At 40.2% G+C, this 26,723-nt stretch overlaps 5 protein-coding genes across 7 annotated transcripts in view; 2 read left to right on the top strand and 3 right to left on the bottom strand.

Moving 5' to 3' along the window:
* The window catches only part of LOC308176990 (synaptotagmin-like protein 2), a 72,098-nt gene extending 65,265 nt beyond the window's left edge, over positions 1 to 6,833 (bottom strand). Inside the window, exons 1-2 of the mRNA XM_080553530.1 lie at positions 6,773 to 6,833; positions 3,679 to 3,753 (exon numbers count right to left, since the gene is read on the bottom strand). The gene's annotated coding sequence lies outside the window, so the exon portion shown is untranslated. The remainder of the gene's footprint in view (positions 1 to 3,678; positions 3,754 to 6,772) is intronic.
* The window catches only part of VSIG1 (V-set and immunoglobulin domain containing 1), a 28,275-nt gene extending 19,951 nt beyond the window's left edge, over positions 1 to 8,324 (top strand). The window contains exons 4-7 of one of the 2 annotated variants that reach the window (XM_080553567.1): positions 479 to 634; positions 1,361 to 1,480; positions 2,142 to 2,268; positions 3,617 to 8,324. In XM_080553567.1, the coding sequence (XP_080409693.1) occupies positions 479 to 634; positions 1,361 to 1,480; positions 2,142 to 2,268; positions 3,617 to 3,800 (587 nt within the window). In that variant the 3' untranslated portion in view covers positions 3,801 to 8,324. The remainder of the gene's footprint in view (positions 1 to 478; positions 635 to 1,360; positions 1,481 to 2,141; positions 2,269 to 3,616) is intronic. The other variant, XM_080553568.1, reaches the window with a different exon arrangement.
* Positions 6,983 to 11,724, bottom strand: PSMD10 (proteasome 26S subunit, non-ATPase 10). Its single transcript, XM_080553570.1, has 5 exons — positions 11,549 to 11,724; positions 11,344 to 11,442; positions 10,370 to 10,516; positions 10,099 to 10,265; positions 6,983 to 9,091 (listed from the first exon to the last, which is right to left on the bottom strand). The coding sequence occupies exons 1-5, from the start codon at positions 11,681 to 11,683 to the stop codon at positions 8,938 to 8,940; spliced, it is 702 nt and encodes a 233-aa protein (XP_080409696.1). The 5' UTR covers positions 11,684 to 11,724; the 3' UTR covers positions 6,983 to 8,937.
* A 34-nt stretch (positions 11,725 to 11,758) lies between these two features.
* ATG4A (autophagy related 4A cysteine peptidase) lies at positions 11,759 to 23,630 on the top strand. The gene is made up of 13 exons (XM_080553566.1): positions 11,759 to 11,904; positions 12,977 to 13,087; positions 14,221 to 14,292; positions 14,753 to 14,851; positions 15,638 to 15,739; positions 16,287 to 16,359; positions 17,712 to 17,791; positions 18,326 to 18,513; positions 18,623 to 18,701; positions 19,581 to 19,726; positions 20,749 to 20,805; positions 21,963 to 22,074; positions 22,351 to 23,630. Exons 1-13 carry the CDS (start codon positions 11,895 to 11,897, stop codon positions 22,413 to 22,415), a joined length of 1,194 nt encoding a protein of 397 aa, XP_080409692.1. The 5' UTR covers positions 11,759 to 11,894; the 3' UTR covers positions 22,416 to 23,630.
* COL4A6 (collagen type IV alpha 6 chain) overlaps positions 23,149 to 26,723 on the bottom strand; it is a 130,414-nt gene continuing 126,839 nt past the window's right edge. For both annotated transcript variants that reach the window (XM_080553511.1, XM_080553512.1), the window contains exon 46: positions 23,149 to 26,320. In XM_080553511.1, the coding sequence (XP_080409637.1) occupies positions 26,060 to 26,320 (261 nt within the window). In that variant the 3' untranslated portion in view covers positions 23,149 to 26,059. The remainder of the gene's footprint in view (positions 26,321 to 26,723) is intronic.

Here is a 26,723-nt window from a genome sequence, read left to right as displayed (position 1 = left end):
GTTTGATTTTTTTCTTTTCTCCACATAACTATAGTTGATTTATTTATTCCACAACTGCAAGATACTGAAGAATCAGGCCTTGACCCTCTCTTTTTATGTGGAAAAGCTCCAATGCCCTGAAGGAAAGATGTTGTTATGTGGCAGAAAATGGTAGAGAATGAATAGTGACTGGTCTAGTATAAGTAATTGATAGTTGTCATCAATGCCTAACATCTCACCATCCCCGTAATAGTATTTATTTAGCATGCAAAGGAAGAAAAGATAATAAAAATGTATCCTAGGCCACATGTATATATTTAGTATTACTGAAGTCTTTACAGGAGAGCTTTTGGTCAGATGCATAAACAAGACTATGCTCTTGGACAGAAATCTGTAACTGTGGTTTTATTCTTTACTACAGCAGCACAGAAATAGACCTCGATGTGGAAGCTTGCAGCCCTGGGTGTGAACTCATGTGTCTGTTCTTGTTCTTTTACAGTCAAACCATCAAAGCCTTTCTGCAAAATAGAAGGAACACCAGAGAAAGGCCATCTAATCTACCTCTTATGCAAATGTGAAGAGGGATTGCCTCACCCTACCTACCACTGGTACAAAGTAGACGACAATACCCTCACGCCTGTGACTGAGCAATTCAGTACGTAACTACAGGACTGCCATACTGTGCTCAAGAGCTGGAGTGCCGTAGTACCAGCTCGGATTTCAAACACTTTGCTTCACATAGGGCAGTTAAATCTTACCCTCCTCTTCTGATGTTCAGTATCACAAATTCATATTTTTACACACTCAAATTGACTGTTACAAAGAGCTATTTTTTCTTATTTTTTAAAAACTTTTTTTGTTTGTTTGTTTTAACAAAAACTGTGTGGCACATTAAAGTCTTGTCTATACCAACTGTTACTTTATATTTAAACAATGTTAAAATGGGAGAAATGTTCATACCTTTACATCTCTCTTCCTTTGGAATTTTGAGTGAACTTACATTCAAATTAAGGCAATTTGTCATTCAGTTGCTAAGAAATCCATCCTGAACATCTTCAGTACCTGTTAGCTTTTCATTTATGAAATTACATTGACAATAGTATCAGTGCTGGTGAAACATTAGACAGACTTACTTACAGAGTATGGGCATACTACTCATCTTCTAATATGTTCCTACAGAATCCACTGTAGTAATTGTCAAAGAAGGTAAATGTTTTGGATTTAAATAATATATGTATAAAGAATGAAAGAATAATGGGAAAACCCTTTAGCTTGTACTGTTTTTCTTCTCTTAAAAGCTCTCAGTAATACCAACTAAAGAAAACCATTTCCCTCTAAAGTATACGAATGTTAATCTGTACCTGTTCTCTGTTTGCCACAGATCCAACCACTGGCATTCTGTACATTGGCAACCTCACTACCTTTGAAACAGGATATTACCGCTGTATAGCCAGCAATGTCATGGGGAACAGTACCTGTGAGCTTGACCTAACTTCAATGCGTAAGTGAAAATAACCCCGTATATGATCTATGACATACTCTTTGAAGAAAAATGCTGTAATATCTTTAAAACAGATTTTTTTTGGGGAAATACAGGCAGTAGTCAACCATGCCTGTTTGCAGATTTTTCATGTAAACAGTAACATTTAACAAGAGCCAAGTGTATATTGTATAAGCAATCACGAGATATGTCCCTGAAATGAGTACTCAATTACTCAGTGGTCTATAAAATGAAAATGGCAGGTCAGAGCTAGCAGCTGTGCTGAAGTGGAAATAGGTTTTTAGGGTTCACAATCAGATCATGCAGCTGAGCAACAGAGATAAAGGCAACCTCAATTTCAGAATTTGTTTGCAAGGACTGAAGAGCAAAGGCTTTCAACTACTGCCAATGTTAACAACCCACTATTTCCCTTAGCCAGTCATAAACATGGGGCTTGTTGTGAGTAGGGTGCTAACTGTTAAGAAAGGAGGCAGCAAAGGTCATAAAAGCCCGGTTCTCTTTTTCCTAGAGTATCTTTGGCGTCTCTCCTGGAAAAACACACTTAGTTTTTTAGGTCTTTGAATTGAATGCCTTCTTTCTGGTAAAGGATCCTCCACTAAATTTCTATGGGATTTTGCTGGATTAATACTTTTTAAAAACTCTTTTTTTTTTTTCTTTCTAGATTCAGACAGTGCTATTGTTGCTGGAGCATTAATTGGAGCAATTGTGGCAGCTGTTATCATTTGTGTTGTCGTCTGGGTCTTAACCAAGAAAGCAAAGAAAAAGAAGTCATCAAGTAATGAAATGCAGTAAGAATTTGTTTGTTTGCTTGATTTTAAGACAATTGTTTCTGTAAAGCACTGCTGATAAACTAGAGCTAAAGTAAAACATAAATACTGTAAACATTTATAGAAGAGTAAATAATACAAGGCTTGAGAAAACTTCCAAAGTGAGAGTATTTGCTTTTGTGTGACTTTTAGGCTTTTGCACTTATAATATGGGTGATCATTACCCTCTTCGTTATGTTTACAAGCAGCTACTACCAAACAATACCTAAAATATAGGTTGGAAAAACAGTGTTTTGTATTTAAAAGTTTATCGTGGTTGTTAATAGCAGGTGGATGAAGTCAAAAAAGGTATAGCAGCTAAGGGTTTCTCTTAGAGAATTGACTACTAGACATGACAAAGGGCTATGGGACACATGCTTGGGATACTCTAAAGCATCTCAAATGGCTGGAGCCACTAAGGTTTAGGCAAAGAATGGAGCCCAGAATGTCCATTTTGATCCTGCTTTGGAAATGTCTTTTTCTCTGCACTTTGGTTGCTCATTTCTCTCCTAAATTGCCAAATCTCCACGGTAAGTATCATCTCATATGCTACACAGTCAGCTCCATGATGTTAAACGTTAAATTAATACACGCAGCTGAGCCAGCAAAGATTGTCATGTCGTCTGGACGCTGCCCTGTAGCAGGGGTCTAAAACTTCCTGATGGGGATTACTGCTAATCCAGGCCAGTGGCCACTCATGCACATGATTTCTGCTTTGAACTGGTGTAGCTTTAACTTCCGATTAAGTGCTTGGACCCTAATAAACCTTACTACATTGAATTAACCCACTAGTATCTGATATTTTTTATATGTGAAAGTACTTAAATATTGGGAGTTGATTTATTATTTTTTCGATAAGGGAAATGGAATTCATATCTATTACTAAAAATATTTTTCTAGATGTCAGCCTTTTCACAGCTCTTTTCTGACTGTACCTTATTTTTATGTATTTGAATGGGACACCAGATCTGCGTGCAGTTTCCCTGAAAGTTCACACCAACCAGTTTATTTTGCTCTCCCTTTTCAGATACTGTCAGACACTCAGTTTCCCATTCTGCTTTAATGAGCTGGCATTTAAACATACTAAACCCCACTTTTTTTCTAATAAAATCACTTAAACCAGTGGTGCAGATCAGTCTTATTATCCACCACTGTCAATCTCTGTCTTAACAGCAATTTTGTACCTTCTCAGGTGCTCTCGTAACAGTCCTAATAATATGGGGGTTACTGTTCAGATGACAAAACTATGAAGATACATTCTTTTGAAAGACTCTAGTGTAGATGGGATTTCAATACATGAAATTACAATCCTCATCCTGTCTCCCTGCAGAGTAATGGCTCAGAAACAATCCAATGCAGAGTACGTTCAGGTACCGAATGAAGAAAACATACCTGCAACCACAGTTCCATCAAGCAATGCGACAAACGAATACCCCAGTGTTGATGAAACAGCAGCCTCTGGAACACCTGAAAATGATGAGAAGCAAGACGTGGAAAAAGAAGAAACAGCCTAGAGTTTATTTCAACAGTTTTCCTTGTCAGCTTTAGAGCCCATTATGAAAAAAAAAATAACAAAAAAGCAAATTTGTCATTGAATTAACATAGCATTGGGACTTAAACTTAAATCTGCATTTGTTTTGGGAAACATTGGGCTGGAGATTGAAAAGGATGCTACACCTGCACTTTGTGAGTAGCAGATTGGGTCTTTAAGTTAACCAAATTTCACATGTATTTATAACTAGATAATAAATATAAAAAACTACCATCCACAGTTATACAATCTATTTTACAAAATTAATTAGAAAATGGTGTCAAGCATTGAAGAAAATATGACGTTCCTGTCAGCTATCAGTAATGCTGTATGTGTCCATACAGTTCTGAGCCACAGAAGCCTTCTCCGTGAAGTGTTGGCCAACCTCATGTCTCCTGTGGACCAAGAACTACCATCATGGCCGGTACACTGCAATGTTTAAAGGATCTGATTTTGCACTTCAGAACTAAAAACACGTTTCATCAATTTCATCAGAGCGCAGAAACAGATTTAAAGACCTGGACCAATGAAATCTTGTGTCTGAATTCCACTTAAAGTTACAAAACCAAAACAGTCCTGGAAACGTTTACCCTGTTGCTGCCTAACATGGGACACACTTTGTTAACCACAACCTTCTGACTTTAGAGTTCCCAAGACATCAGCATTCCAGAGCTGGTTCAGGGACCAGACACACAGCCTCAGCAGCTCCCTAAGACCTACATGAGGCAGATACTCACTGACCTAAGGAGACACCACTTCCAGTCTTGTGCACTGCAGAGAAAACTGTCTGACCTGGGGATCTGGGACGTTTTGGCACTTAAGTCTTCTATAAGATCTACTATTTCTCCTTTGGTGACTGTTTCTAGCCTGTAAAAGTTATTGGTATACACCAGCCATCTTTAAAACAGATTGAAGGATACATCTGAGCTTAAATTTTCAGGTCCAGCTCCTACAGCTCTAAGTATCTTTACTGACAAATAAGGCATTAAGTCCTCATCAACATGCCCATTTTACCTGGGCAGCCTGCTCTAAGGAACCTGCTTTGGCAGGGGGGTTGGACCCAATGATCTTTCGAGGTCCCTTCCAACCCCTACAATTCTGTGATTCAGTTTGGATCATTAAGCTAACTGCATTCACTGTCCTTTCTACATAGTGTTGTGGCTTTCAAACATTTGACTTTGATACATGCAGCCTAGTGTTTCATTTCAGAGTAAAAGATCACTTACAATGTTCTTACAACATTGTTTTAGCTAAAAACTGCTCATGCTGGACCACAAGTATCAAACTCTTACTAGTGCCAACACTGCTGCATCCTGTCAGTGGATCACTGTTCTCTCTCCAAAATATCCAAGGCAAACATTAAGTCATGACTTGTATACAAGCTTCTTCTTAGGCAGGCGTCTTTTGTTAAATGAGGTGGCAATTTTACCGAGCAAAATCTGCAAACTCTTGACCATGCAGTCTAGGTGTAGAAGCTTAAGGAAAATTTCTTATATTCTCGCTGATAGTTTTATAAGCATGGTCAGTAACAGCAAGAGAAGAGCACGTACAGCCTTCTCCTGTTTGGGTGCCATTTCTCACCACAGGTGTTTCCAAATGAGAAAATTCAAATGCATTGTTGGTCCAAGGGAGCTTATAACCTGGCTGAGAGTGGCATTAACTTGTAATAATTTCTTCTCCAACACTCCTAGGCATTCTTTTACTCTTGCCCTTCATAGAAGAATATACACAGCTCCTCATGACACTGCTTTATTTGCATTAATTATAAATGAGATAGCGTATTTTCAAAGAAATCTCCTGTATATATGCCAATTGCATTTTATTTACTGCAACGCTCTTCCAGATTTCAGGTGTCTGCAACAGCACTCTCATTATTATATGGAAGGACTACATTAAGTGGTCACTGTCACTGGGTTTTAATCTTTCCTTAATCTCAACTTCAGAAGCTTCTCTGCATCTATTTCTTATATAACTTCTAAAATAGGGGCTTAGTCTGGTGAAGTTGTAATTGCATCATACAGCTAACACGGACAATGTTCCTAGACTACCCCAGGTCTTACATGTGCTAAAAAACTACAGAGATTGCTCAATGTTAACGCTTTTATACATTCAATTGTTCTGTTCATTTTATAAGTTCTCTTACTTCTAATCACCAGTTTGTTATTAAAAAAAAAAAAAACAACCACCAACCCACCCCAAAAAAAAGCAGAACAGACTGCTGGAGGCGAAGAGGAAGGTAAGGAAAATACCAAAAACATTTATTCAGAATTTCCTAGCATTCTGAGATATTTTTGTAAGCCTTCTGACAGATGTTTGTCCTCAGTATGAAGATTCTCTCATGTAAAACAGTTTATTGTAAAGAATGGGACACAGTTCATAGCTTTCCACTGCTGCTCTTGGCAACGTACAAGCCAAATCAGATACTGAACCATGGCATGTAGCTCAAAAACCCTGCAGAGCTATGCAGGACACAGTGTTTTTCACAATTTGCTTCAGATGTTTTAACAGTCTTTGCTGCATGGCCCATTTTTGTCCTCCTGAGGGAGTAAGAATCATTAGCATGGAAAGCAGATATTAAGCCAACATCCAAGCCACCATCTTCCAGGGAAGGGGATTTAAAAAAGCTACAGAGCTGTGGCAGGGTTTTTTAATTTTTTTTTCCTTCTTTTTCTCTATACAAAGATCAAGAACCACCACAGAATTTAACTTCAGCTTTTCTCAATTCAAGTTTTCAGCAGCACCTCCATAATGTATAAAAAACATCATTTACTCAGTCAAGTTCCTGCTTCAAGTAAGGTCTGCACAGCCAGGGGTTACTGTAAAGGCAAGTTTTCCCCACTGCTCTCTGTGCAATGTAACCTTCTTTTTGCTTTCTAGGATAGACTTAAAAGTACTTAGTGAAGATTATGTTTGGTTTTAAGTTTCTGTCTTGCTTATCAAAATAAATTGCATTACCTTAATCCCTACAAGTTAAACTGTAAAAACGGTCATCTTCTGTTTCAACATTTCCTTGCAGCTGAAGAACAAACATGTTCTGTTTCCATACTGTGTAATGGATGGCAGGCTTTCAGCTGACTTGCTCTCTTCATCCAAAGCGCAAAAGCTAGTTAGGAAATATTGGTTTTGTTACACGTAAGTTTAATAAAGTTTTATAACACCAAAGACTGCTGTTTAGGAAATTGTCTTTATTTCACAGAATTTCATCATCAACATTTGTTCAGAACAGAGAACGCTATTCCACCGGTGCCACAAGATATCTTACCAACATCAGAACAGGAGGTCACGTGTTGAACTTCATACTTCCCTCTCAAATATTTCTGCCACAAATGTTAGTTATTAACTTATATTAAGCAGTAAGAACTCTCAGTTCTATCGCTGAATACTAAAACATTGAATTTAATTCCCATCATACTAAAAAGCAAACAAAACAAAACACAAAATCCCAACCTCCCCCATGTCAATTCAACCAGAGATTACCAGCACAAAAGTAAGAAACAAACGCAGTAGTGACAAGTGCATGGAAGCCTTCAAAGATTTGCATGAAAAAGCAATTTAGAGAATAGCTCCACTTCTCCCCTGCCCAAGGAGTACCTTACATGAATACAGTCATCACAGAAGCTGCTAGAATGAAGTTTTTCTAATAACCTACATATAAGGAAGCTCACTCTCCTTATTCCCATATGCTCTGGAAGAATTCTGCAGGAAGTCACCTTACAAGCATGCTTTATCCCTTAAATCTTTATCTGAAGCAGAGAGAACAGGAAAATCTTTGAGACTCCTAAAGCAATAACCTTATTCTTTGCTGAAAAAAATATGCAAAGCACAACACCCCCTAAACATGCTTAGTTTCTCAACTATTTCAAGAAAATTCAACACGACAGCTTGGCAGCACAGTTCCTGTCCTCCCAGTAAAAAGAACACTTCTAGTGGGGAGCTTTCCAGCGATTCAGTCCTTAGAGGGGTACTTAGGAGGAGTTTCCATTAACTGCAGTTTTCACAAGCATTCATAGCAGCAGGAAAAATCACAGGCAGCTGGTTAAAGAGCAAGTGTTACAGTCACCACGAGGGTGCAGTTGCTGGGGAACTGCTGCGGCAGTTCTCACTCCACAAAATCACGTTACTTTTAACACTGAAATGAAGTTTTAACTAACAGTCTGCCAGATCAACCCAGGGGAAGATTATGGAAAAAAAAACAACACACAAAGCACGGTAGATTATAAAGTGTCTCAATTTGTGCTGCAGTCACAAACACTTTTCAACTCAGGTTCATTGGGTCTACCTTCTAATAACTTAATACCAGGATTTGCTATGAGTAAACAGGGATTAACTCAGGCTTCTGTTATAAAACACTGTCAGTGCTACACAACGCAAGTCAAACAGAACAGAGAGGTCCATGGAAGGAACAACAGGAAAAAAAAAGATTCAAAGCACATCCCAGCGAAGTATCCAGAGCATATAATTATAGTATCTTTGCAGAGGTAACTCAAGCTGCACATCCATTCTGCAGGCAGCCCAGTGCACTTCATCAAATGAATTAGATTTAAAACTAAACTAAAAATACGTAAGAGAGAAGCTTAAAATACTACAAGTTCACTCAAAAAGACTAACAAGGGTAAAAACTGGTACAATTATTGAAGTAACTCAGCAAACTGCCTTTGACAAAAGGAAAAAGAGTAATTTAGAATTATCTGAAGGAAGCAAATCAGTACCCAAAAAAAGACAAACAAAAAGCCCAAGCACAAATGCTAAGAGAAAAACAAAGATGCTGAACACGCTTCCAAGACAAAATTGACTTTAAACAGGTAAAGCACTTTTGGTCTTGTTGTTTGAAAGAAATAACCCTAAACTAGACGCTGAAATAGAAGGAATGACATACATGATCATAGTGTGAACTGAAAGCAAACTGCAAGTTAACAAAAATACTTTAAAAGCAGTGATCTGTACAATCGACAGAAGTACAAATGACTGTTTTGGCAGTACACTTGAAGCAAACCTAGAGAAACACATTTTATTACCACATGCTGATGCTCATACATGACAGCCTAGTTGAACTACGAAAACATGAAGTTTGCAGTCTTAAATACAAGTGCAACAGGGAAGAGTCAAGCTCAAAGTCCTCACTAGCCTTCCACCATTCTTTTAAGTATGGCTCCCAGGCCACCCTTTGCCACTTTCAGGGGCGTCAGCTCTTCTTTGTTCTCAATGTGAATACTTGCACCGTGAGACACCAGCAGCTTTGCCTCATCCACTCTCTCTTCATCGCAGGCTAAATGACTGCAATAAGAACAAGAAACCCACAGCCACTTTTAAGTAGTCCAAGCTTATAAAGAGCAATAATTATCCTTTGTCAAAATGACAGCATGAATGTCAGAAGGGAGAGAAACCCTAGAACAACAAAACCACACGCAACCAACTACCTAAGCAGACTTCAAAGTCTGCCATCAGGTCACTCTCGTCATTAAGCAACTCAAGAGCGCTCCTCCTGCTACTGGCTTCACAAATTTAAGGCACTTCTTTAGGTCTGGGTTTGGCTCTGCAGCCAACAAAGCTAAGGAGCACATAATCCATAGCGAAACTGGAAAATGGTAATCTCTAGTTGAACTTAAAGTGATCAACTAAATTTGTAAAGAGTTACTACAAATGCAGCAAAAGCTTTTTTTTCTGTGTAGCATATCTTGAGAATAAATGCATGTATTCTACAATAAGACTGGGCTTTATGTATGAGAAAAACATACTGCTTGCTCTTACTCAGGGCAAAACCCTTCTTGCACTGCAGACAAGGCAGAGTTTTGCCACCAACTTCAAAACAGTTAAGGTTTCACCCATACAGATTCCAATTGCTCTCTAAGGTAATACCAAACACTGGACTGGCTGTACATAAATTACATCTTATTTTCCTTAGAGAGGTGAAGAAAACCTTCCAAAACCAGCTCCTGCTTGGCAGGACGGAGTAAGCCAGCCTGTACGACCAGTTCCCTCTGACTTTGAAGTTATTAGCATGCTTTGTACCCCCTAGTGGCAACTGAACGCATTCCAGGCAATTAAAAAAGGTGTTCCACACTTCGTAAGTAGACGCAGTAACACAAATTAAAGTATGTAGGTACAGACACACTTATGCAAAACACTAATTATGATTTTCTCAAATTCTTTTTAATTACACAGAGATGTGAAGCAACGGACTATTCTGAGGCAGCTAGAAGTTTTTAAAAATTTGAACTGGAGTTTCATTTCATAGAGACTATGCTGTCAGCAAAACAAACATGAAAAAAATGATCACTTACAGAGGCGTATTCCCTTCCGAGTCCTGTATATTAACAGACGCCTTGTGCCGCAGAAGGATCTGTATCATTTTTAGGTTTCCTTTGGCTGCTGCTCTGTGTAATGGGGTGGATTCAAAGTGGTCTGTTGCATCTGGATCAGCTCCATTCTCTAAAAGCATGATTGCAATCTGAACATGCGGGAAGAAACAGGGGGTTGGAAAGAAGAAAAGTTCCTCTAATTAAATACCTCTTCCAAGAGCGACACCACCCCCAGTAGCACAGGGAACCATACCTCCTGCTTATTTTTGGAGGCTGCATAATGCAGGGGCGTACAGCCGTTCTGATTGACAGCATTTACGTGAGCACCCTTGTCAAGGAGGGCTTTCACAATTTCATCACGGCCTGCCGAAGCGGCAATATGCAAGGGAGTCCAACCAGCCTGCAGAGATAAGAAAAAAAAAATAATATTAAAACCAAGAATTTCAGGGGGAAAAAAAAACACAATGAAAACATAACCCCAATGCAAAGCAGATTACTTGCTAATCAAATTGCGCATGGTGTTATAACTGCAGAGCTAAATGTGATTGGTATCACCTCAGGTCTGCTTGTATGTCAGCACTACCTGACAGCAGCGAGCAGGTAAATGGCAGAAATCGCTTCCGTTCCTGTTAGGTACAGCACCTTGGGGGGCACCTCACCCCTCCAGACCCAACGGTGTTGCTTTCCAAAGGAGATATTTTGAGAACAAACAAAAGTGGCAGAAAAGGGCATCTAAAAGTTTCTGCAATGCCTTCTATATCCCACCCTCCCATTAAACTAGCAGGACAACGCTTCCTTCTTCAAGGGTGACCTTTAGGATGCTTCACAACATAAATATTTTCTCCCGGACAGTAACAGACCACATCCTCTGGAACCGAGCAATCACTGAGCTTGGGATCTACTCTATAACGCCACCCACAGCAGTGAGAAGCCTTCAAAGTAAGTCCCTCACCATGAGGCACAACATAATGCCCTCCTCAGCACCCCCCCCATTCCTCTCAGATCCTCCATTCCCCTCAGGGCCCCCATTTTTCCCCTCAGCCTTACCCTTCCCCTCAGCTCTCCCTTTCACCCCAGCACCCCCCTTCCCCTCAGCACCCGTTTTTCTCTCAGACCCCTCCTTTTCCCCTCAGACCCCCCCCTTTCCCCCTCAGACCCCCCCTTTTCCCCTCAGACCCCCATTTCTCTCCCCCCCCCAGACCCCCGCTCCCTCCCAGCCCCACTCACGTCGTCCTTCTCGCTGACAGGCACCCCGAGCCCCAGCAGCAGGTCAGCGACAGCGGCGTGCCCGGCCGAGCAGGCCCAGTGCAGCGCGGTGCGGCCGGCCTGTGGGGAGGGAGCGGGCGGCGGTCAGCCCGGGGCGCCGAGCGGGGCCGGCTGCCGGGAGCCGCCGCCTCACGGGGCGGGGGGAGAGCCCGCAACCCGCGCTGACCTGGTCGGCCGCCGTGGCCAGGCCCCTGTCGCGCTGCAGCTGGGCGCGCAGCTCGTCCAGGCGCCCGCCGTACGCCATGTTGCACACCGCCACCTCCGACACCGACACCGCGCCCGCCATGGCGCCCGCCGACATCGTCCTCCCACCCTCTCGGCTCGCCCGCGGGGCGTGCTGGGGGTTGTAGGCGGGGAGGGGGGAGGGAGGCGAGGAGCGGCGCCGCGCTCCTCGGGGGGAGGACTACAGCTCCCAGCGTGCACCGCGCAGCTGCTGCCGTGTGCCTCCGTGTCGGGGCGAGGAGGAGGAGGAGGAGGAGGAGGAGGAGGAGGAAGATGGTGGCAGCAGGAGGATGGAGTCAGGTGAGGGGCGGCGAGGGGGGTGCCCGGGGCGCTGCTGAGGTGAATGCGGCGGACTGGGGGGAATTGGGGGAGCTGGGGAGAACTTGGGGGACTGGAGGGAACTGAGGGGGCTGTGGGAACTGGGGAGAACTGGGAAGACTGGAAGGGACTGGGGGGGGGGGCTGGGGGTAACTGGGGAGACTGGGGGGATTAGGGGAACTGGGGGGGACTGGGGGAAACTGGGAAGGACTGGGGAGACTGGGAGGGACTGGGGGAACTGGGAGGAACTGGGGAGAACTGGGAGAGACTGGGGGTCACTGGTGCTGGTTTGTACGCAAGCGGGGTCCCCCCGTGCTTGCCTGGCAGTCTGCTGCCTATACCACGTATACGTTCTGGACTTGCAGAGCAAATGATGATCGTCATTGCTTTTGCTTTCCACTTACAATTTTTTAGCAGCATTTTAAGGTTGTTATCTAAAAGATAACCATCAAAGGCCCCTTTCGCTCTTCCACCAAATGCTGCTTTAATTATCTAAAAAAACCAGTCTTCCTTCAGTACTGTCAGTTATCCCCTGTTATTCTACAGCCAGCAACAGATCTAAGGTTGAATACTTTTTTTTTTTCCTGAAGTGTTTCCAGTCTCTGGCTAGGAAAGCAAAACCCAGCCCCGCTAACACTTTTCACGTGCTTCCCATTAAGCATGGGGCCGTAATCGCTCCGAGCAGCACTGTGTGTGCATCTGATCACGGACACACGAGCCTTGATGCCTGCAGTCCTCCCTTTCCTCATTTCCCTGGGTTATATCTTCCCCTCTCTGCAGTAATCCTGAACTTCTGCTGCCGGCTTCAGTCAGGCTGCTTGTGATCACAGTGTCAGCCATGTTATTCTCTCAGAAGTTGCTGAGGAGCAACATATAAACCAGCCAAGTCATTGGATAGCTCAGCTGTTAAGGGAAAGTGTAAACACAGCTGGCAGCGGGGTTCAGAAGATCCAAAGGCTGCGAAGCTGCAATAGCTCAGTCTAAGAACTCAAAGGTGTGCGTGAAAGGAGGAGGGGACGGAATGGGGCTTGAATGTTCCCGTATTCCTGTTCAGTTTTATCTAGGTATGAAAATCAGATCACTATTTTGTCAGACTACTTAGAAGAATTTCCAGAAACCGATGAGCCGGTGTGGATTCTAGGAAGGCAACACCACCTAAATGCAGGTATCTGTAAAATTCATCTGTAAAATCTGTACAGCATTCACAGATGCAGCAGCAGCTCCTGATTTCCGTCCATTCCTTAAATGTCTCATGAGAGAAGCTTTTTTTTTCCCCTATAAACAAGAAACCAACTATGAATAATGGTATTCCTCCTAATATGACATTAGAACTTTACTGCCTGTCATAGTTCATGCAAAGAGATCATACTTAGGGCAGAAACTGTCTGGTCACTTCTCATCTTCAAATGTTTTATAAATTAAATAAACAACAAAACTTTGAGGAAATGTCTGGTATTGCTAACGTTATTTTCCCTTGAGGGGTGCTGTCTGCAGTCTGCTATCTGCAATTAAAGTGAGATTTCAAAATAGTAATAATAATAGTAAAACTGGGGCATGTACTGTATTTCGCTGAAAAGAAACATACTGCCTAACAGTCACTGCAGAGTGATGTATTTATACATCATACACAAATCAGATTTCAGAAATGGGTTTTGTTTCTTGGGGAGGGGACAAGGGCACAGTCCCGTGTTACGTGTCAGAGGCAGTGGCCATCGATGCAGCCTTGGTATCAGGACATCTGAGGGTGCCATGTCCAGCTTCGGCTGGCTGAACAATGCCTTGAAAGGGCAGTGGGTCTGAGCAGCAGGTCAGATCCTTAAGAAACCTTTGAGAGCCTTTGGGAGAATTCTTTAAGCACATTTATTAAAATGAATAAATTAAACTTAATATTATTAATCTTTTCTAGAAATGACATTGTGTTGGGTTTGGAGGTAATGCCCAATTCTGTGTTGTTTTGCACGTAGAAGTTCTTCACCTTAACTCGCTTTACCAGTTCTTTCCCGAGGACATAGTTCTCCATTGTTGTTTCAGTCAAGCTGGACATAGTCATCCCAAACACCTTTTAAAACTTCATTGCCTAATAATTATTTCATTCGTAATAATTCAACTTTAATTATAAGTCCACAAAAGCTCTCAGGTTTTAACAGCTAAAAGATATTTTAAGTATTAAATATCTTCTATGTACAAGCTAACAGGAGGCTTCTGTGCACTCTGTATACTTACTATGTAGGGAAAGCTAGAATTTTCCAGCTTTAAAAGTTTGTTTTAATGATTTCTTTCCTTTTAAAAATATTCCAGACAAATCTAAGTTATTGTTGGATATAAGTGCTCGTCTGTGGTTTACGTATAGAAGAAAGTTTTCGCCTATTGGTGAGTATACTGCAGATCTACTGCCTTGTTCTAAATTAAATAGCATGATAAGTGATGGCATCGTAGGCTGGGAAAATATTTCTAGAGTATTAGAACGTTTTGAGCATCATTTTAACTGTTTATGCAGACATGAAGAGTATTAAAATCAGTGTTTATGTCTTACATGATCAGGTCATCGTGTTGTATAGCATGCAGTAAATTGTTTGTGAACGTTGCTTGAAGAATGAAAAGAGTAAGTTAGCTCTACAAGGAATAAATGAGTTTTGTTTATTTGTGCAACGTAGAGATTAGAATTAGACCAACACCACTGAACCAAAAAGTCTTGCTCTGTGCCTTTTATCTGTAGGACAGTTCATGGAGGCTTCAACAGCCCTAGCTGTTTTCTAGCACTCTGACATGTCCTCTGTGGTGCTGCACCCACTCGAAAGCCTGTACTGATTGTGGTGAACTTTCCTAACAGGAGGCACGGGTCCTTCGTCAGACGCCGGCTGGGGATGTATGCTGCGATGTGGGCAGATGATGCTGGCACAAGCACTGATCTGCAGACACTTAGGGAGAGGTGAGTGCTGGTCCTGAGGGAACTTCTGTATTGTCTGCAGACGCTTCTTCGTAGTACTCCATTAAAAGCACAAACCCTGAATTTATTAGTGAGACTTTCTTTGATGCCCTGGTAACAGTTCCTAATGGATTAATTCTTGTCCAGCTGGGTGAAATCATCCCAGCCTTAAGCAGAGAAATAGGTGTAGAAGGAGAACAAATGGGGAATCCTGTCGCTGTTACTTTATAAACCTTTTAGTGTAACACCCAAATTGAGGCCAAGGGAAAACCTGCCACCATAGGACAGAGCTCTTACCCTTCTCTTCACCTGTCACCAGCACGAGGTCCAAACCCCCCAGGTGCAAGCTCTTAAGCCTCTATCAGCATGTCACATCCCAGGATGCTGCCAGCGCAGCGTTTGGACTTTCCGTATGGATCTTATATTGTTATTTAATGGGTGCTTACAAATCCAACAAGGTCTAAACACAGCCTGTAGTTTTAAATAACCTTGGAAGCTCATAGATACTGGAATAGCTATCAATGCTCAGCATGATCGGTCAGAATATGTTTGCAGTTGACATTTTTGTTTTATTTTTCCTGTTTTTACAATCTAGCCTATGATGATAAAGGGCAGTTTGATAATAAATAACAAGCTTTGAATTCTAGGAGCTCTAAACAAAATGTAAATATTAGAGATGAGTTGAGATGTCTTTTAACATCTCATTATAAGGCTTTCTACTGTCTAGACATTTGATCAGTATAATGAAAACATCACTGTTTTTTATTCTCTATCAATTTTTCCTTTCAGATTGGCAATGGGAAAAACACAAAAAACAACCAGAAGAATATCACAGAATCCTACGATGCTTTCTCGACAGGAAGGATTGCTGTTATTCAATCCACCAGATGGGTAAGAACAAACATAAACTTTCAGGTTTTTTCCACTGAAATTTCTACCGTGTTGAATCACTAATTTGCAATATGTTAATTCATAATTTTAAAAAGTGGATATGAAGACAACGTATATGCTTATATAAAAATAAAAATGTATGCAGATGGGTGCAAAGTCTAGTAGTACAGAAACATTCACTGAGACCTAAGTAAAGCCATGTACTAGAATCTAGCTCTTGATAAACTATGTAAGCCTTGGGTACCAGAGTCAGTAATGTTAGAATAGACAGTCTTGTAGCGTATTGCTGTAATTTGTAATAAAGGGCACTAACATTCGTAATTCTCGTTATAGTTTAGAAACCTTTTGTTTATTAAAGAAACTAGCACTCATTAAGTTTTGAAAAGAGCATAGATTGAGAAAATAATTGTTATTGCTAAGTACAGATTGCAGTTACTCTAGAATGTTTGACAGTCATGGTATTTACTGTATCTTGTTACCACATTCTTTATGGTCTCATTTTTCTTTGATTTTGTGTACGTGTGTCTTTTTTTCACCATAAAAACAGCACAGATGGGTGTTGGAGAGGGGAAGTCAATTGGAGAATGGTTTGGACCAAATACAGTTGCTCAAGTACTGAAGTAAGTGAGATCATACCAGTCTCATTCAGAACGTACTCCCCTGGGGCAGCCAAGATAAGGCCCAGGCAGAGTTTTGAAGGCTGCATCTCCCACTGTCCCACAGTCAGGAATGTGCTTGCCATCTATTTACAAGTGCAGCATGGAATACGATGCTGAAGCTCGGTGAGCAGGTACTGAGTTGGGAATGGGTGAGCTCTAAATTTTAATAAAGGAAGAGCCTGGGGAAAAGAAACTGCAGGAAGGTCTCTCCTGCTATGCCATCTGCATGCCCTCACCAGTCACACCACAGATGTATATTCCTTTCTGCACAGTGGCACAGCTCCGGCAGGTCAAGAGTGCCACCGTGTAGGTCAGAGTGGTGGTGTGAAACATCAGAGAGAAGCCATCTCGGCCGAGGAGGGAACTGAGCTGCAATTCCTCCCTTTCTGAGCAGCAGTTCTGCCAGCAAGGCTGCTGTATAAAGATGGGCAGCTCCTCATAGTCTGGGAGCCACACTTAAAGGAACTGAAGCTGCTCATTTCTCCAGGGGTACATGGAGGTGTCTTACCTCAGGCAGAGGCTAGGCTACAGGTCCTGCGAGCTCAGCAGCAAGTCTTTGACGTCCTGGAACAGACACATGATCTGAAGAGGGAGGGGAGATGGAGCATGCCCTGGACTCCAGATCTTTCATGGCCAAGTTTTTCATGGTGTAGCGCTCACACCCAGTTTTTTCTGGCTTAAACAGCTAATTCTGCCTGTGCAGCTTAAGAGGGTAGCTCCCTTCCCCAAAGGTTTGGATTTCACAGAAGTGGACATAAACCTGCATGCTGCTGTCTCCCACCTAAGTTTTGGTGCCCCAAACCCTTAGCTGATTTAGCTTTTAATGCCCCATTTCTGCTGTGCACGCAGGCTCAGGCAGAAGTAATTCCACTGAATTCAGTGGAACTTCTTAAGCAAAAAGTAATGTGCAAAACTGGCATAGGAATTTTTTTCTTTTCCAGACGATAAAAGACACAATTGGGCAAGAAACCATTGCAGAGACTGTTAAGTGCAATAAAAAGTAATAAATTTAATGATGTAGTTGAGCTGTTACTATCACTGCAGTTGGCAATAAGACAAAACAGTTTGCACATGGTACAGTGCATATGTTTTTCCTGGTACCACTCAGTACCTATTTTTCTAAAGATATTGAATATTTAATATTTAAAGTTTTCTTTTTCTTACATGGAGACTTTAAAAAATGCAGAAAGTATGTTTTTTCTTAAGAAAAAAAAAACATTTTTTAAAATCAAGAACCATCTAATGGTTCTGAGTGTAAAGCTACCCTTTTGATCCAACTAGTTTATATTAATTAGTACCTTAATGTTTTCTAGGAAGCTTGCTTTATTTGATGAATGGAATTCATTAGCAGTTTATGTATCTATGGACAATACCGTGGTCATTGAAGACATCAGTAAGTGAAACATCAGTTTTCTGGTAACAGTTTCTGATTTGACTCCATTTGCCAGAACGTATCTAAACATGAACAAATACTTGGGGGCCATCTGTTTGTCTTGCCAGGTTAAGAAAAGGGAAGAAGGACATACAAACTCAGTTGTGGTTTTTTGGTGCCTGATGCCAACTTCGTGCTCACATCATTGGATGTGAAGAGCTCCTCAAAGAATTTCTACTGTCATCATTTCTGCCATTTCATTTCTGTGGCGTTTTATGGGCAAAGCTTGACAGTATTAATAACATTAATAGTACATGTCACTGCAGTCTTAAATTGTCATCCCCCAATCATTTATCTAACGTCTCACTTGAACGTGCCAGCACATACTGTCTGCTAGAATTACTTCTACAAAATAGCTGTAATTGCCATGCCCTGCTCATTTTGTCTTGTGTGCCCTATAAAGATCTCTGGCAAACTAGCTTAACTCACTGCTGAGAGGAAGATCTACTTTGAGTTCCTCTGTGCATTGACTGATTTCTGTTTTTTTTCTTGCAGAAAAAATGTGCTGGTCCCCTCCTCAGAGCAGCAGCGCGTCCCACAGCAGCGCACATTTGCACAGAAGTGCTCTTGGCCAAAACAAGAACACAGCAGGGCTCTGCACAGGCTGGAAACCCCTCTTGCTTATTATACCTCTACGACTAGGGATAAATCACATAAATCCAGTATATATTGATGCATTTAAAGTAAGGTTTTCTTTCAATTCATTGCTTGTTACTGGCAAATAAGTTCGGCTATCTGTGATGTCAGTAAACAAATGAATTACAATTTCCTTTATTCCTTTTGAACTTGTAGGAATGCTTTAAGATGCCACAGTCTTTGGGAGCATTAGGAGGGAAACCAAATAATGCCTATTATTTCATAGGATTTTTAGGTAAGGAAAAAAGAAACTTATTCCAAATGTGCAGATGAAAAAAAGAGAACATTTTTTTGAAGGGGAAGTAGTAAGGAATTTAAGCATGAAGCTCTAGAAGTAAAGAAAAATGAGAATAGAATAAAATAAATGAAGAAACCTGTCTAAAATACTTTAGAAACAGCATGGTATGATCCTTAACAGGAGCAGAAAGTTAACAGCAAAGCTAGATGTAAAAATAAGTGATGACATAAACAAGAGCAACATACTAAGAATAGCTGATAGCATTTGACAAGTGTATTGGTCAAATGTCACTTTTATTTTCTTGTATTTCAAAACTTTTTCTGATAGCAGTATCTTTTTCACCTTCTTGCATATCTTCTTTTATCAAGTATTGCTCTAATTAATTTAAAATGCATTCCTTCAGATTTCACCCCAGTTTGGGCCAAAGTTTTGCAACCCTATTTTGTTCTTTTATAAAACCTAATCTGTTTTAGTTAGGCTTTTTTGTTCCAATTTCTGAATGAATGCCTAATGGGATTACAGATTACATCTGTGAACATCCTGTACCTTTTAATCTGTGCAACGTTAGGGATTGCAACACTTGAGATTAAAAAAAAAAAGTACTGGATCTCACATGGAAAAAGAAAAGTATGTGACAAAGATAGAACATAACCAACCAACAAATTACAGTAATAGGTCGCAATAGGAAGTTATACTAAATACCCTGTGGGAAACATTGTGTCTAAACCTTCTGATTCTCTTAAAGAATCCCTAGCTGGAAAGTCTCGATAATATTGACTGCGATGGCAATCTAATTTCTATTTTACAGTTCTGGACCAAGTGCTTATTAACGTCACTTGCTTATTTTTAACATACGGATTTTACCCATCCATCCAGGCAATGAGCTGATCTATTTGGACCCTCACACCACTCAAAGCTTTGTAGATACAGAAGAAAATGGCACAGTTGATGATGAGAGTTTCCACTGCCAGGAAGCCCCGCACAGAATGAAGATCATGAATTTGGACCCTTCGGTAGCTTTAGTAGGTGTCAGGAAATCTTGAATGTATATAATTTATCTCAAAGTAATGCCTCTCTATATTGGTAAGGGCAGGAATGCATTTCCTTGAACAGAACCAAGATCACAAAGCTGTCTTCTGTGGTAAACACATAGTAGTTTGTACATAACTACATAGAGTACACGAATCTTAGGGCAAGTGGGGAACTGTCTGTACTGTAGGGAGCTCGCTTCGTTTTCTTTACTGAGCAGCTTTTACTTCTTTCAAGAGGCATTATAATGGTTAGAGCAAGGAACTGAAACAGGTTTACTTGTTTTATTCTATCACTACTTTATGTTTGGTCACCTCTAGACAAGTTACTTAAACTTACTTTACATCATAATTTAAAAATGTTTAAGTGGAGATATTTGTAGAATTCACCCAAAATGTCACAGGGGTACCGTGGTATTTGAAAAAGTTGGATCTGATCCCATGCCAGTATCCTGTGATTGGGTTACTGACAGTTGTCACCAGTGGGATGTGTTTCTAAAGCTTTAAACAATCTGTAAAGATACCGGTATCTTTCATTCATTCACATACCAGTTTTTTAATACTGCTGCTTTTTAGAAAGTATTTTATTCTTTTTTTTTTTTTTTTAATACTTAACTATGTAACTGAGCAAAATGTGGAATGATGCAGTGAGACAGACAAAATCATAAGGAAGAGCAAATATTTTCAGTATAGATACCAGAGTGGAGATGTTCCTTAGGGGGTCCATCATCTAAGAGGTTTCAGCTTCTGCTGATACCTGGACTGTAGGAACTGGGTGGCACTCCATGGAGGAGCACCAAGGAGCTGCTGCTGTTTTTTGGTTGACTATTTCGTTAGGGTTTGCAGGGCCTTGTTCTCCCCTCAGGGTCTCTCCCTAGAGCTGCCACATATTTTGAGTCTTATTTTTAGTGATCGTACGGGGTATTAGTGTATCAGAGGTCAAACCGCCTTACCTGCTGGTACCTTGTACTTACCATCTGCAAAGGTAAAACTCTGTGTTTGTTTTTTCCCCTCAGGGCTTCTTTTGCAAAGAAGAATGTGATTTTGATAACTGGTGTAGTCTTGTACAAAAGGTAAGAGTGGGAACTTAGCATCTTGATTTGCTCTTTATAAAGTCTTGTTTTTATTGTCTGTTTTTTGTAAAATGGAAATTCCCCTTGCATTTTCCTTTGTATACAAATTGTATGAGCCATAGAGAAGAATGCATTAAAGCATCAGGGTAAGACAATACTACTGAATTGCTAATCAGAAATTGTTCAGCACTTTACCGGCCACAAACCCTGCCAGTTGGAAAATGGGTGTAAACATACACCCTTGAAGGTTTTCTTAGCACTACTATGTTACTGGGTGACACTTGCTTTTAACTTCTAATTCTCACTAAATGACTAAGTTTTAACTGCCATATTGTAGTGACTTATGATTTGCTTCCTGATCCTTTTTTATTGTTTAACATAATATATTGCGTGTTCTAATTATGACTGTTAGTCCCTGGTATCTTAAAGATCTGATTCTGTAAGTGCTGAAGGCCTCTAGCTCCTGCTGATCTAGGGAGAACAGAAGGTGCTGGCTGCCACAGGAAACAGACTTGAGGATATTTCTGCATGCAGGTGTTAAAACTAAGCAACAGATGTCTGAATGTCAAGTACCATCAACCTCTAAAGGCATTTATTTAAAAAAAAAATCAGCTAAGGAAAACAGTTTGTAAATAAGTGAAATACAGGACAGGAGGTAACATCTCTTTGAAGAGGAATAGCGTTTGGCTTCAGGAACAACTTTTCTCCTGACCAAAACCTGTCCTTCAAAATCTGTTGTTTTTTTTGTTTTTGGAGGAGCTGATAGATCTGTCTTTTGTGCTATTGATCAGCAGAAAACTTGAGAAGAGAGAGTTCTATGCAAGTAACTTCCTCTTAAAAAGCAGAAAATATTGTACCTTCCTGGTGTGCTTGCTAAATGTAAACAAAATTACGGGTGTGTAGATACCAAAGCTAATTATAAGGCTGATAATTTGTAGTACAGTTCAAGAGATCTGTCTTTCAGATGTGTTTTTAACTAGGGAAGTATTACAGAGACCATGGTGCTTGGATTTCACAGTATGTCTGCATAAAGCCTTTTTTTTTTTTATTTCCTGATGGACATATGTAATTAAAAAATGTTTTCAATTAAGTATACACGTTTTGTGTTTGAAGCTTCTCCTGAGCCAGCTTTTAAAATGGAAGTATTCTGTCCTCAGGAGATTCTAAAGCAGCAGAGTCTACGGATGTTTGAGCTGGTCCAGAAGCACCCACCACACTGGCCTCCTTTCATACCTCCAACAAAACCAGAAGTGACAACCACAGGAGCAGGTAAGGCACTGATTAAAAGCACAATTGTGCAATGTAATGTTCCTTGTTAGCAAATAAAAGAATAATCACAGGTAGAATAACTATCCTTTGTAAGTGTCAAGCAATATATATCAGGCATGTATCCAAACAAGCCATACAATTGCTAGCACAGATTTTTTTTCGCTCTTACAAAACACTTTTCTGGAATGCATCTTTCAAAGTTTTTTTTTTTTAAGTAAACAAAACCAGGCATGTCTTTAGAAGCATTTTTTTCTTTATCTTTTTATTTTTTTACAGAACTCATTGAATCTACCGACAAGCTATTTGAATTGGAAGAAGAATTTGAAATCCTGAGTGTGTGAAGGGACCTATGGTGACTCTTCTGAGTATTGAATATATTGGTAATATTATTGCATTGACTTAAACAGCCATGTTAGCCCCAAAGTGCCTGAAATTATGGATAACAGAGCACAGAAACGTAGTAGCATCCAAAACTCCAATGGCAGTTTAACACACAAGCTTCCCCGGATGGAAAGGCAGTAAGAGATCTTGTGATAAGATGCTTAAAGGGAATCTCTTTTTAATGTATCTTACCTGAAGACAAATGGGCCTTTGAGATTAAGGCAAAAATACGTGTATCACTGGGCACTATGTTTGGAGAAAGGGATAACCCAAATGGATATTTCTTGCTCTCATACAATAATGCAATAGTTTAGTTCTTAAAGCAAAACAGTCTTCAGTTAAGGAGGATGTTTACTTCTGTTTCCTCCTGTGGGCTACATCATAGGAAAAATACATTGTCTTGTTTAAAAGATCGACTGGATCAGGAGAAAATTGTTTCCTTGTTAAATATTTTAACATGTATTTGAGCAACCAGACTTTATTACAAAAATGTTTCTGTAAAAGGAACTATGTCTAATGTATACATTTTGCAATAGCCTTCCTGTTTCTGGGAGACCTCAAGAGGAACAGGAGACTCAAATAGCTGATACAGATCACAACCACTGTTATAGTTATGGTATATTTCACCTTGACCTTAAAATTCAAATGATTAAAACTTAGGTTATTTCTTTCAGAGTTAAAATGAGTCAAAGGTGGTTTAACTGTACCTTATTTATTTTAAAATTGATTTACACAAGTTTCTCTGTTACAGCACTTTATCTGTGCATCTAATAAATTTCTTAAGCTTTTCTTAGGTTGTATGCTGCTATGTTTTGTTAATTTGTGTGAACTAAATATAAACCAGGTTATCTTAAAACTTAATATATAAGCGTACACAGATTACTTAATTGTTGCTTTTGGACTTTTTGCCTTTTGAAATCTGTTTTGGTAGAAGTGCCTTAACTCTACAGGTTTATCAGAACAGCCTGGGCAGTTTTATTTCTAAGGCAGAGCATCTCTCTAGCAGCCATAAGAAAAACAGTTCAGAATAAAGAAAGGCGCAGATTTTTAATCCATGCTAAAGTTCCTTTTCACTACCAGACAGTCCCCCTTGTGGTCATTTTGTCATGCTAGAGTAATGAACATGAATTGCAGACTTTCATCTTCACCAATAAATGACAACATAGAGAAATACTGAATACTGTCTCCTCTCACTTGCACCTCTCGATCAGGGCCAGTGTTTTTTCAAACAAAAGAGTTAACGAGATCCTATTTCATCTTGTTTAATGTTTATTAACTACAGCTTGGAAACCACAAATGTAGAAAAAAATATAATTTTCTTCCTTCTCTCTCCAGGGATTAGCTGCATGGTTTTTGAGGAGATTCAAGAAGTCTTCAGGGCCAAGCCCTCCTCATGGAGCAAAAGCTCGTGAGGCCCTGCAGACTTCTTGAAGAAGCGTTCTTGGTGGGGGTAACCAAACTTCTGAAAATAGGGCTGCTGGAAGAATGGCTGGTGATAGGAATTCACACCCTCAGTACCTGACTGAGAATGGCTTATGTGTAAACAGAGGAGGAACGGGCTGGGTTTGTTGAACTCAACGGAAGGTTGGGTATTGGTATCAACAGAGCCAACTTACTGCAAGAGAGGCAGGTCCCTAAAGATACTGGCACTTAAAATGCATAAAGCTCTGATCCTGGAAAAAAAACAAAACACACTTACATTTGCATGCGTCCATGTTCAAAAATAAAACCAAGTCCGTGTTGGAGTTTCCCAGAGTTAATTGCAGAAATTTTCAAAAAACAGTGAGCTTTACTGTGTGCAGACAGTTTTTTAAAGTTGCATTTGTTTAAACCAAGCTGCAACTACCATATGATCTGTATGTGCTAGGACAGCTAAGAAGTAGATTAGATAGTGTGCACAAAAGGATTGTCACTCAGGAGTGTTAAAATGCCTTAAAAATATTTACAAAATACATCCAAAGCAGTTGCAGGTCTTTCACAAGTAGGAATATGTTAAATGAAAGACTAAATCGTGATTCAACTCTAAAATAGGCAGAGCTCTCTGACCCTGATCTGGGAAGGTAACATCACATCATGCATATAAATCTACAAAATCCTAGTTATGCAAAATCCAAATCCAAAAACCATTGTTTGGGTTGGAAGGGTTGTGACCTTAACGATCATCTAGTTCAAATCCCTCAAAGGTAAAAATATTACCTGCTTAAAACTAAGCACTTTCTTAAATAGTTTGCGGGATAGAGCTAGAGCTCTAAAACCTAGTAAAGAAATAACACTTTAAAATAATGTCTCAGTCTTGTATTAGTAGTAATTTTCTGAAAAAAAAAATCTTTAAAATCTTTATGCCAAGGTGATAGTGTATTTGCAAGGCACTTCTTTTAAATGTCATGGAATGTCAATATATAAGGATTTCATACGCTTCCCTCTAGAAAGAGGGATGGATAACAGCTTTAGCCCAACTAAATGAATTCATGATATATATTACATTTGCTTGCTTTTTTCATGGCTTTCCCTCAAAATATGTAAGGATGATAAAATTAGTAACATTTGTCTTTAATTACGCCCTGAAGGTAAGTGGAACTACTTAACAGTGCATACAATAGAACTACAGTTTTTTAAACTGACAGAAATAAAGCCTAGAGGAAGAAGAATACAACAGATCGTGACTGCAGAAATAAAAATGTACATCATAACTGCTTTCTTCTGTGTTTGCATAAGCCTGCGTGCTATTTAATAAGCCTCTACTTTTAAATACACGCAACTTGAATAATTACAAGATAACTGTGCCAAGGCTACCTCAGAAAGAAGATTTATGTTCATAATAATGAAGCGTTTCTGCCTACATGAAGATAAGCACAAACCCTGAAGTAGACATTTTACCTGGAATATAACTCAACAGAAAGCTATAAAGAATGCTAGGGTTGTTTTGGATTCCACATCAAAAAGTGTATTTTTCACTGGGATAGCTCTTATACGTCAACCGTGGGTATGAGTCTGGATTACAATTGATTACCTATCAAAAAGCCAAAGAATGTCCCATCTGTTGAACAAGCAAAGCAAAACAAATTCATCTTTGACTCCTCCTAATGAAGTCAGTTATCAACCATTAATGCTTAAGTCATTGATGCTAAGTCATCTACAATGCATTATAAATTTTAGCTAGTTCTGTATTTCATAGGAGAATAAGTCTTCATTCCCTTACACTAGACCAAATACTGTTTGCAAAGACACTAGTAAAGCATAACTTTTGAGAAGTCTCTTGATGGTTGGTGTGTGCCTTGGACAGAGGTGTGGTGTAATGTGAGACAGCAGTTACTCTTCAGTCTGAATAAGAAACTCGCAGAGGCTTTCTGAGGTAGCCATAAATGAGGAAAAATAACCCAAACAACATTAAAGTAAAAGCATAGCACCGTGTTCCATAAAACAGGTTTCAGAGCACTGGTCTTCCCTTCTGTGTGTGCAAACTCCTGGACTTGACACTTGATTTTTGTGGAATTCCGGCCATCTTGATTCATGCATCAAGCACGCACAAAACCAGTTTGAATTTATCTTTCTTCACATCAGTGATACCTGCTCTTAGGTAACGAGTTATTTTTGTGCATTTCTGTTACAAATTCTTCATGCACACCTGGCAGCGGCTGACCCTTGTTCGAAGCTGTCCTGCTTTCAGGGTTTCTGAGGCAGGGGCACTGACAAACTGCTGTGACTGTTCGACGGTCGTGAGCCAGAAGCTGTATTTGTTTGCAAAGTAATGGCACGTCCCCCTGGCACCGTTGCATTCAATGAATGGAGTAGCGCGGAAATCCTCCAGGCAAGAACCAGGTGAGACGAGGGACTGACCTCCACCTTCTGCACCAGCAGCTGTGTGCTAAATAAAGATGTTTATTTAAATAAGTTCAAAGGAACAGAAAATGAGGTGAACAGGGCAGTAACTCAAGTTCTGTTGCTGAAATGAGTAAAACAAGCAACCAGCTTTATGGTTATAACCTTGGCTGTCTGTAACTGGGTTTGGAATCAGGGCTAGAGGTAAAGAAGCAAAGGAAGGTACCTAGGCTGAGCATACAGCCCTGCTATAAAGGAAATCAGCTTGTCACTTGCAAACTGGGAAAACTGGGAGACAATAATGCTGACTTAGTTTTCCAACAACCTCACACCGATGGGCTTCTAGGAGAGCATAATAAAATACTGTCCCAGTAGAGAGGGGATTAAGACAACGCTGTAGCTTAATTGGTGTTTCTGCATTTAAAGGTTTGAAGCACGACGAGTATCTG

This window comes from Anser brachyrhynchus, assembly GCF_964034855.1.
Source record: "Anser brachyrhynchus genome assembly, chromosome: 13".
NCBI lineage: Eukaryota > Metazoa > Chordata > Aves > Anseriformes > Anatidae > Anser > Anser brachyrhynchus.
The sequence above is the reverse complement of the archived record's forward strand: the minus strand, read 5'-3'. Positions and strand labels throughout refer to the sequence as shown.

Bases quoted from the DNA above. Each gene is read 5' to 3' on its own strand.
- PSMD10 (XM_080553570.1), bottom strand. From the start codon at position 11,683: ATGTCGGCGGGCGCCATGGCGGGCGCGGTGTCGGTGTCGGAGGTGGCG. The intron at 11,443-11,548 runs GTCAGCGCGGGT...CCCTCCCCACAG, and splicing joins TGGCCACGGCGGCCGACCAG to GCCGGCCGCACCGCGCTGCA. The intron at 9,092-10,098 runs GTAAGTGATCAT...TTCTTATTGCAG, and splicing joins TCGGAAGGGAATACGCCTCT to TCATTTAGCCTGCGATGAAG.
- ATG4A (XM_080553566.1), top strand. The intron at 14,852-15,637 runs GTGAGTGCTGGT...TTTTCCTTTCAG, and splicing joins CTGCAGACACTTAGGGAGAG to ATTGGCAATGGGAAAAACAC. The intron at 16,360-17,711 runs GTAAGTGAGATC...AATGTTTTCTAG, and splicing joins ACAGTTGCTCAAGTACTGAA to GAAGCTTGCTTTATTTGATG.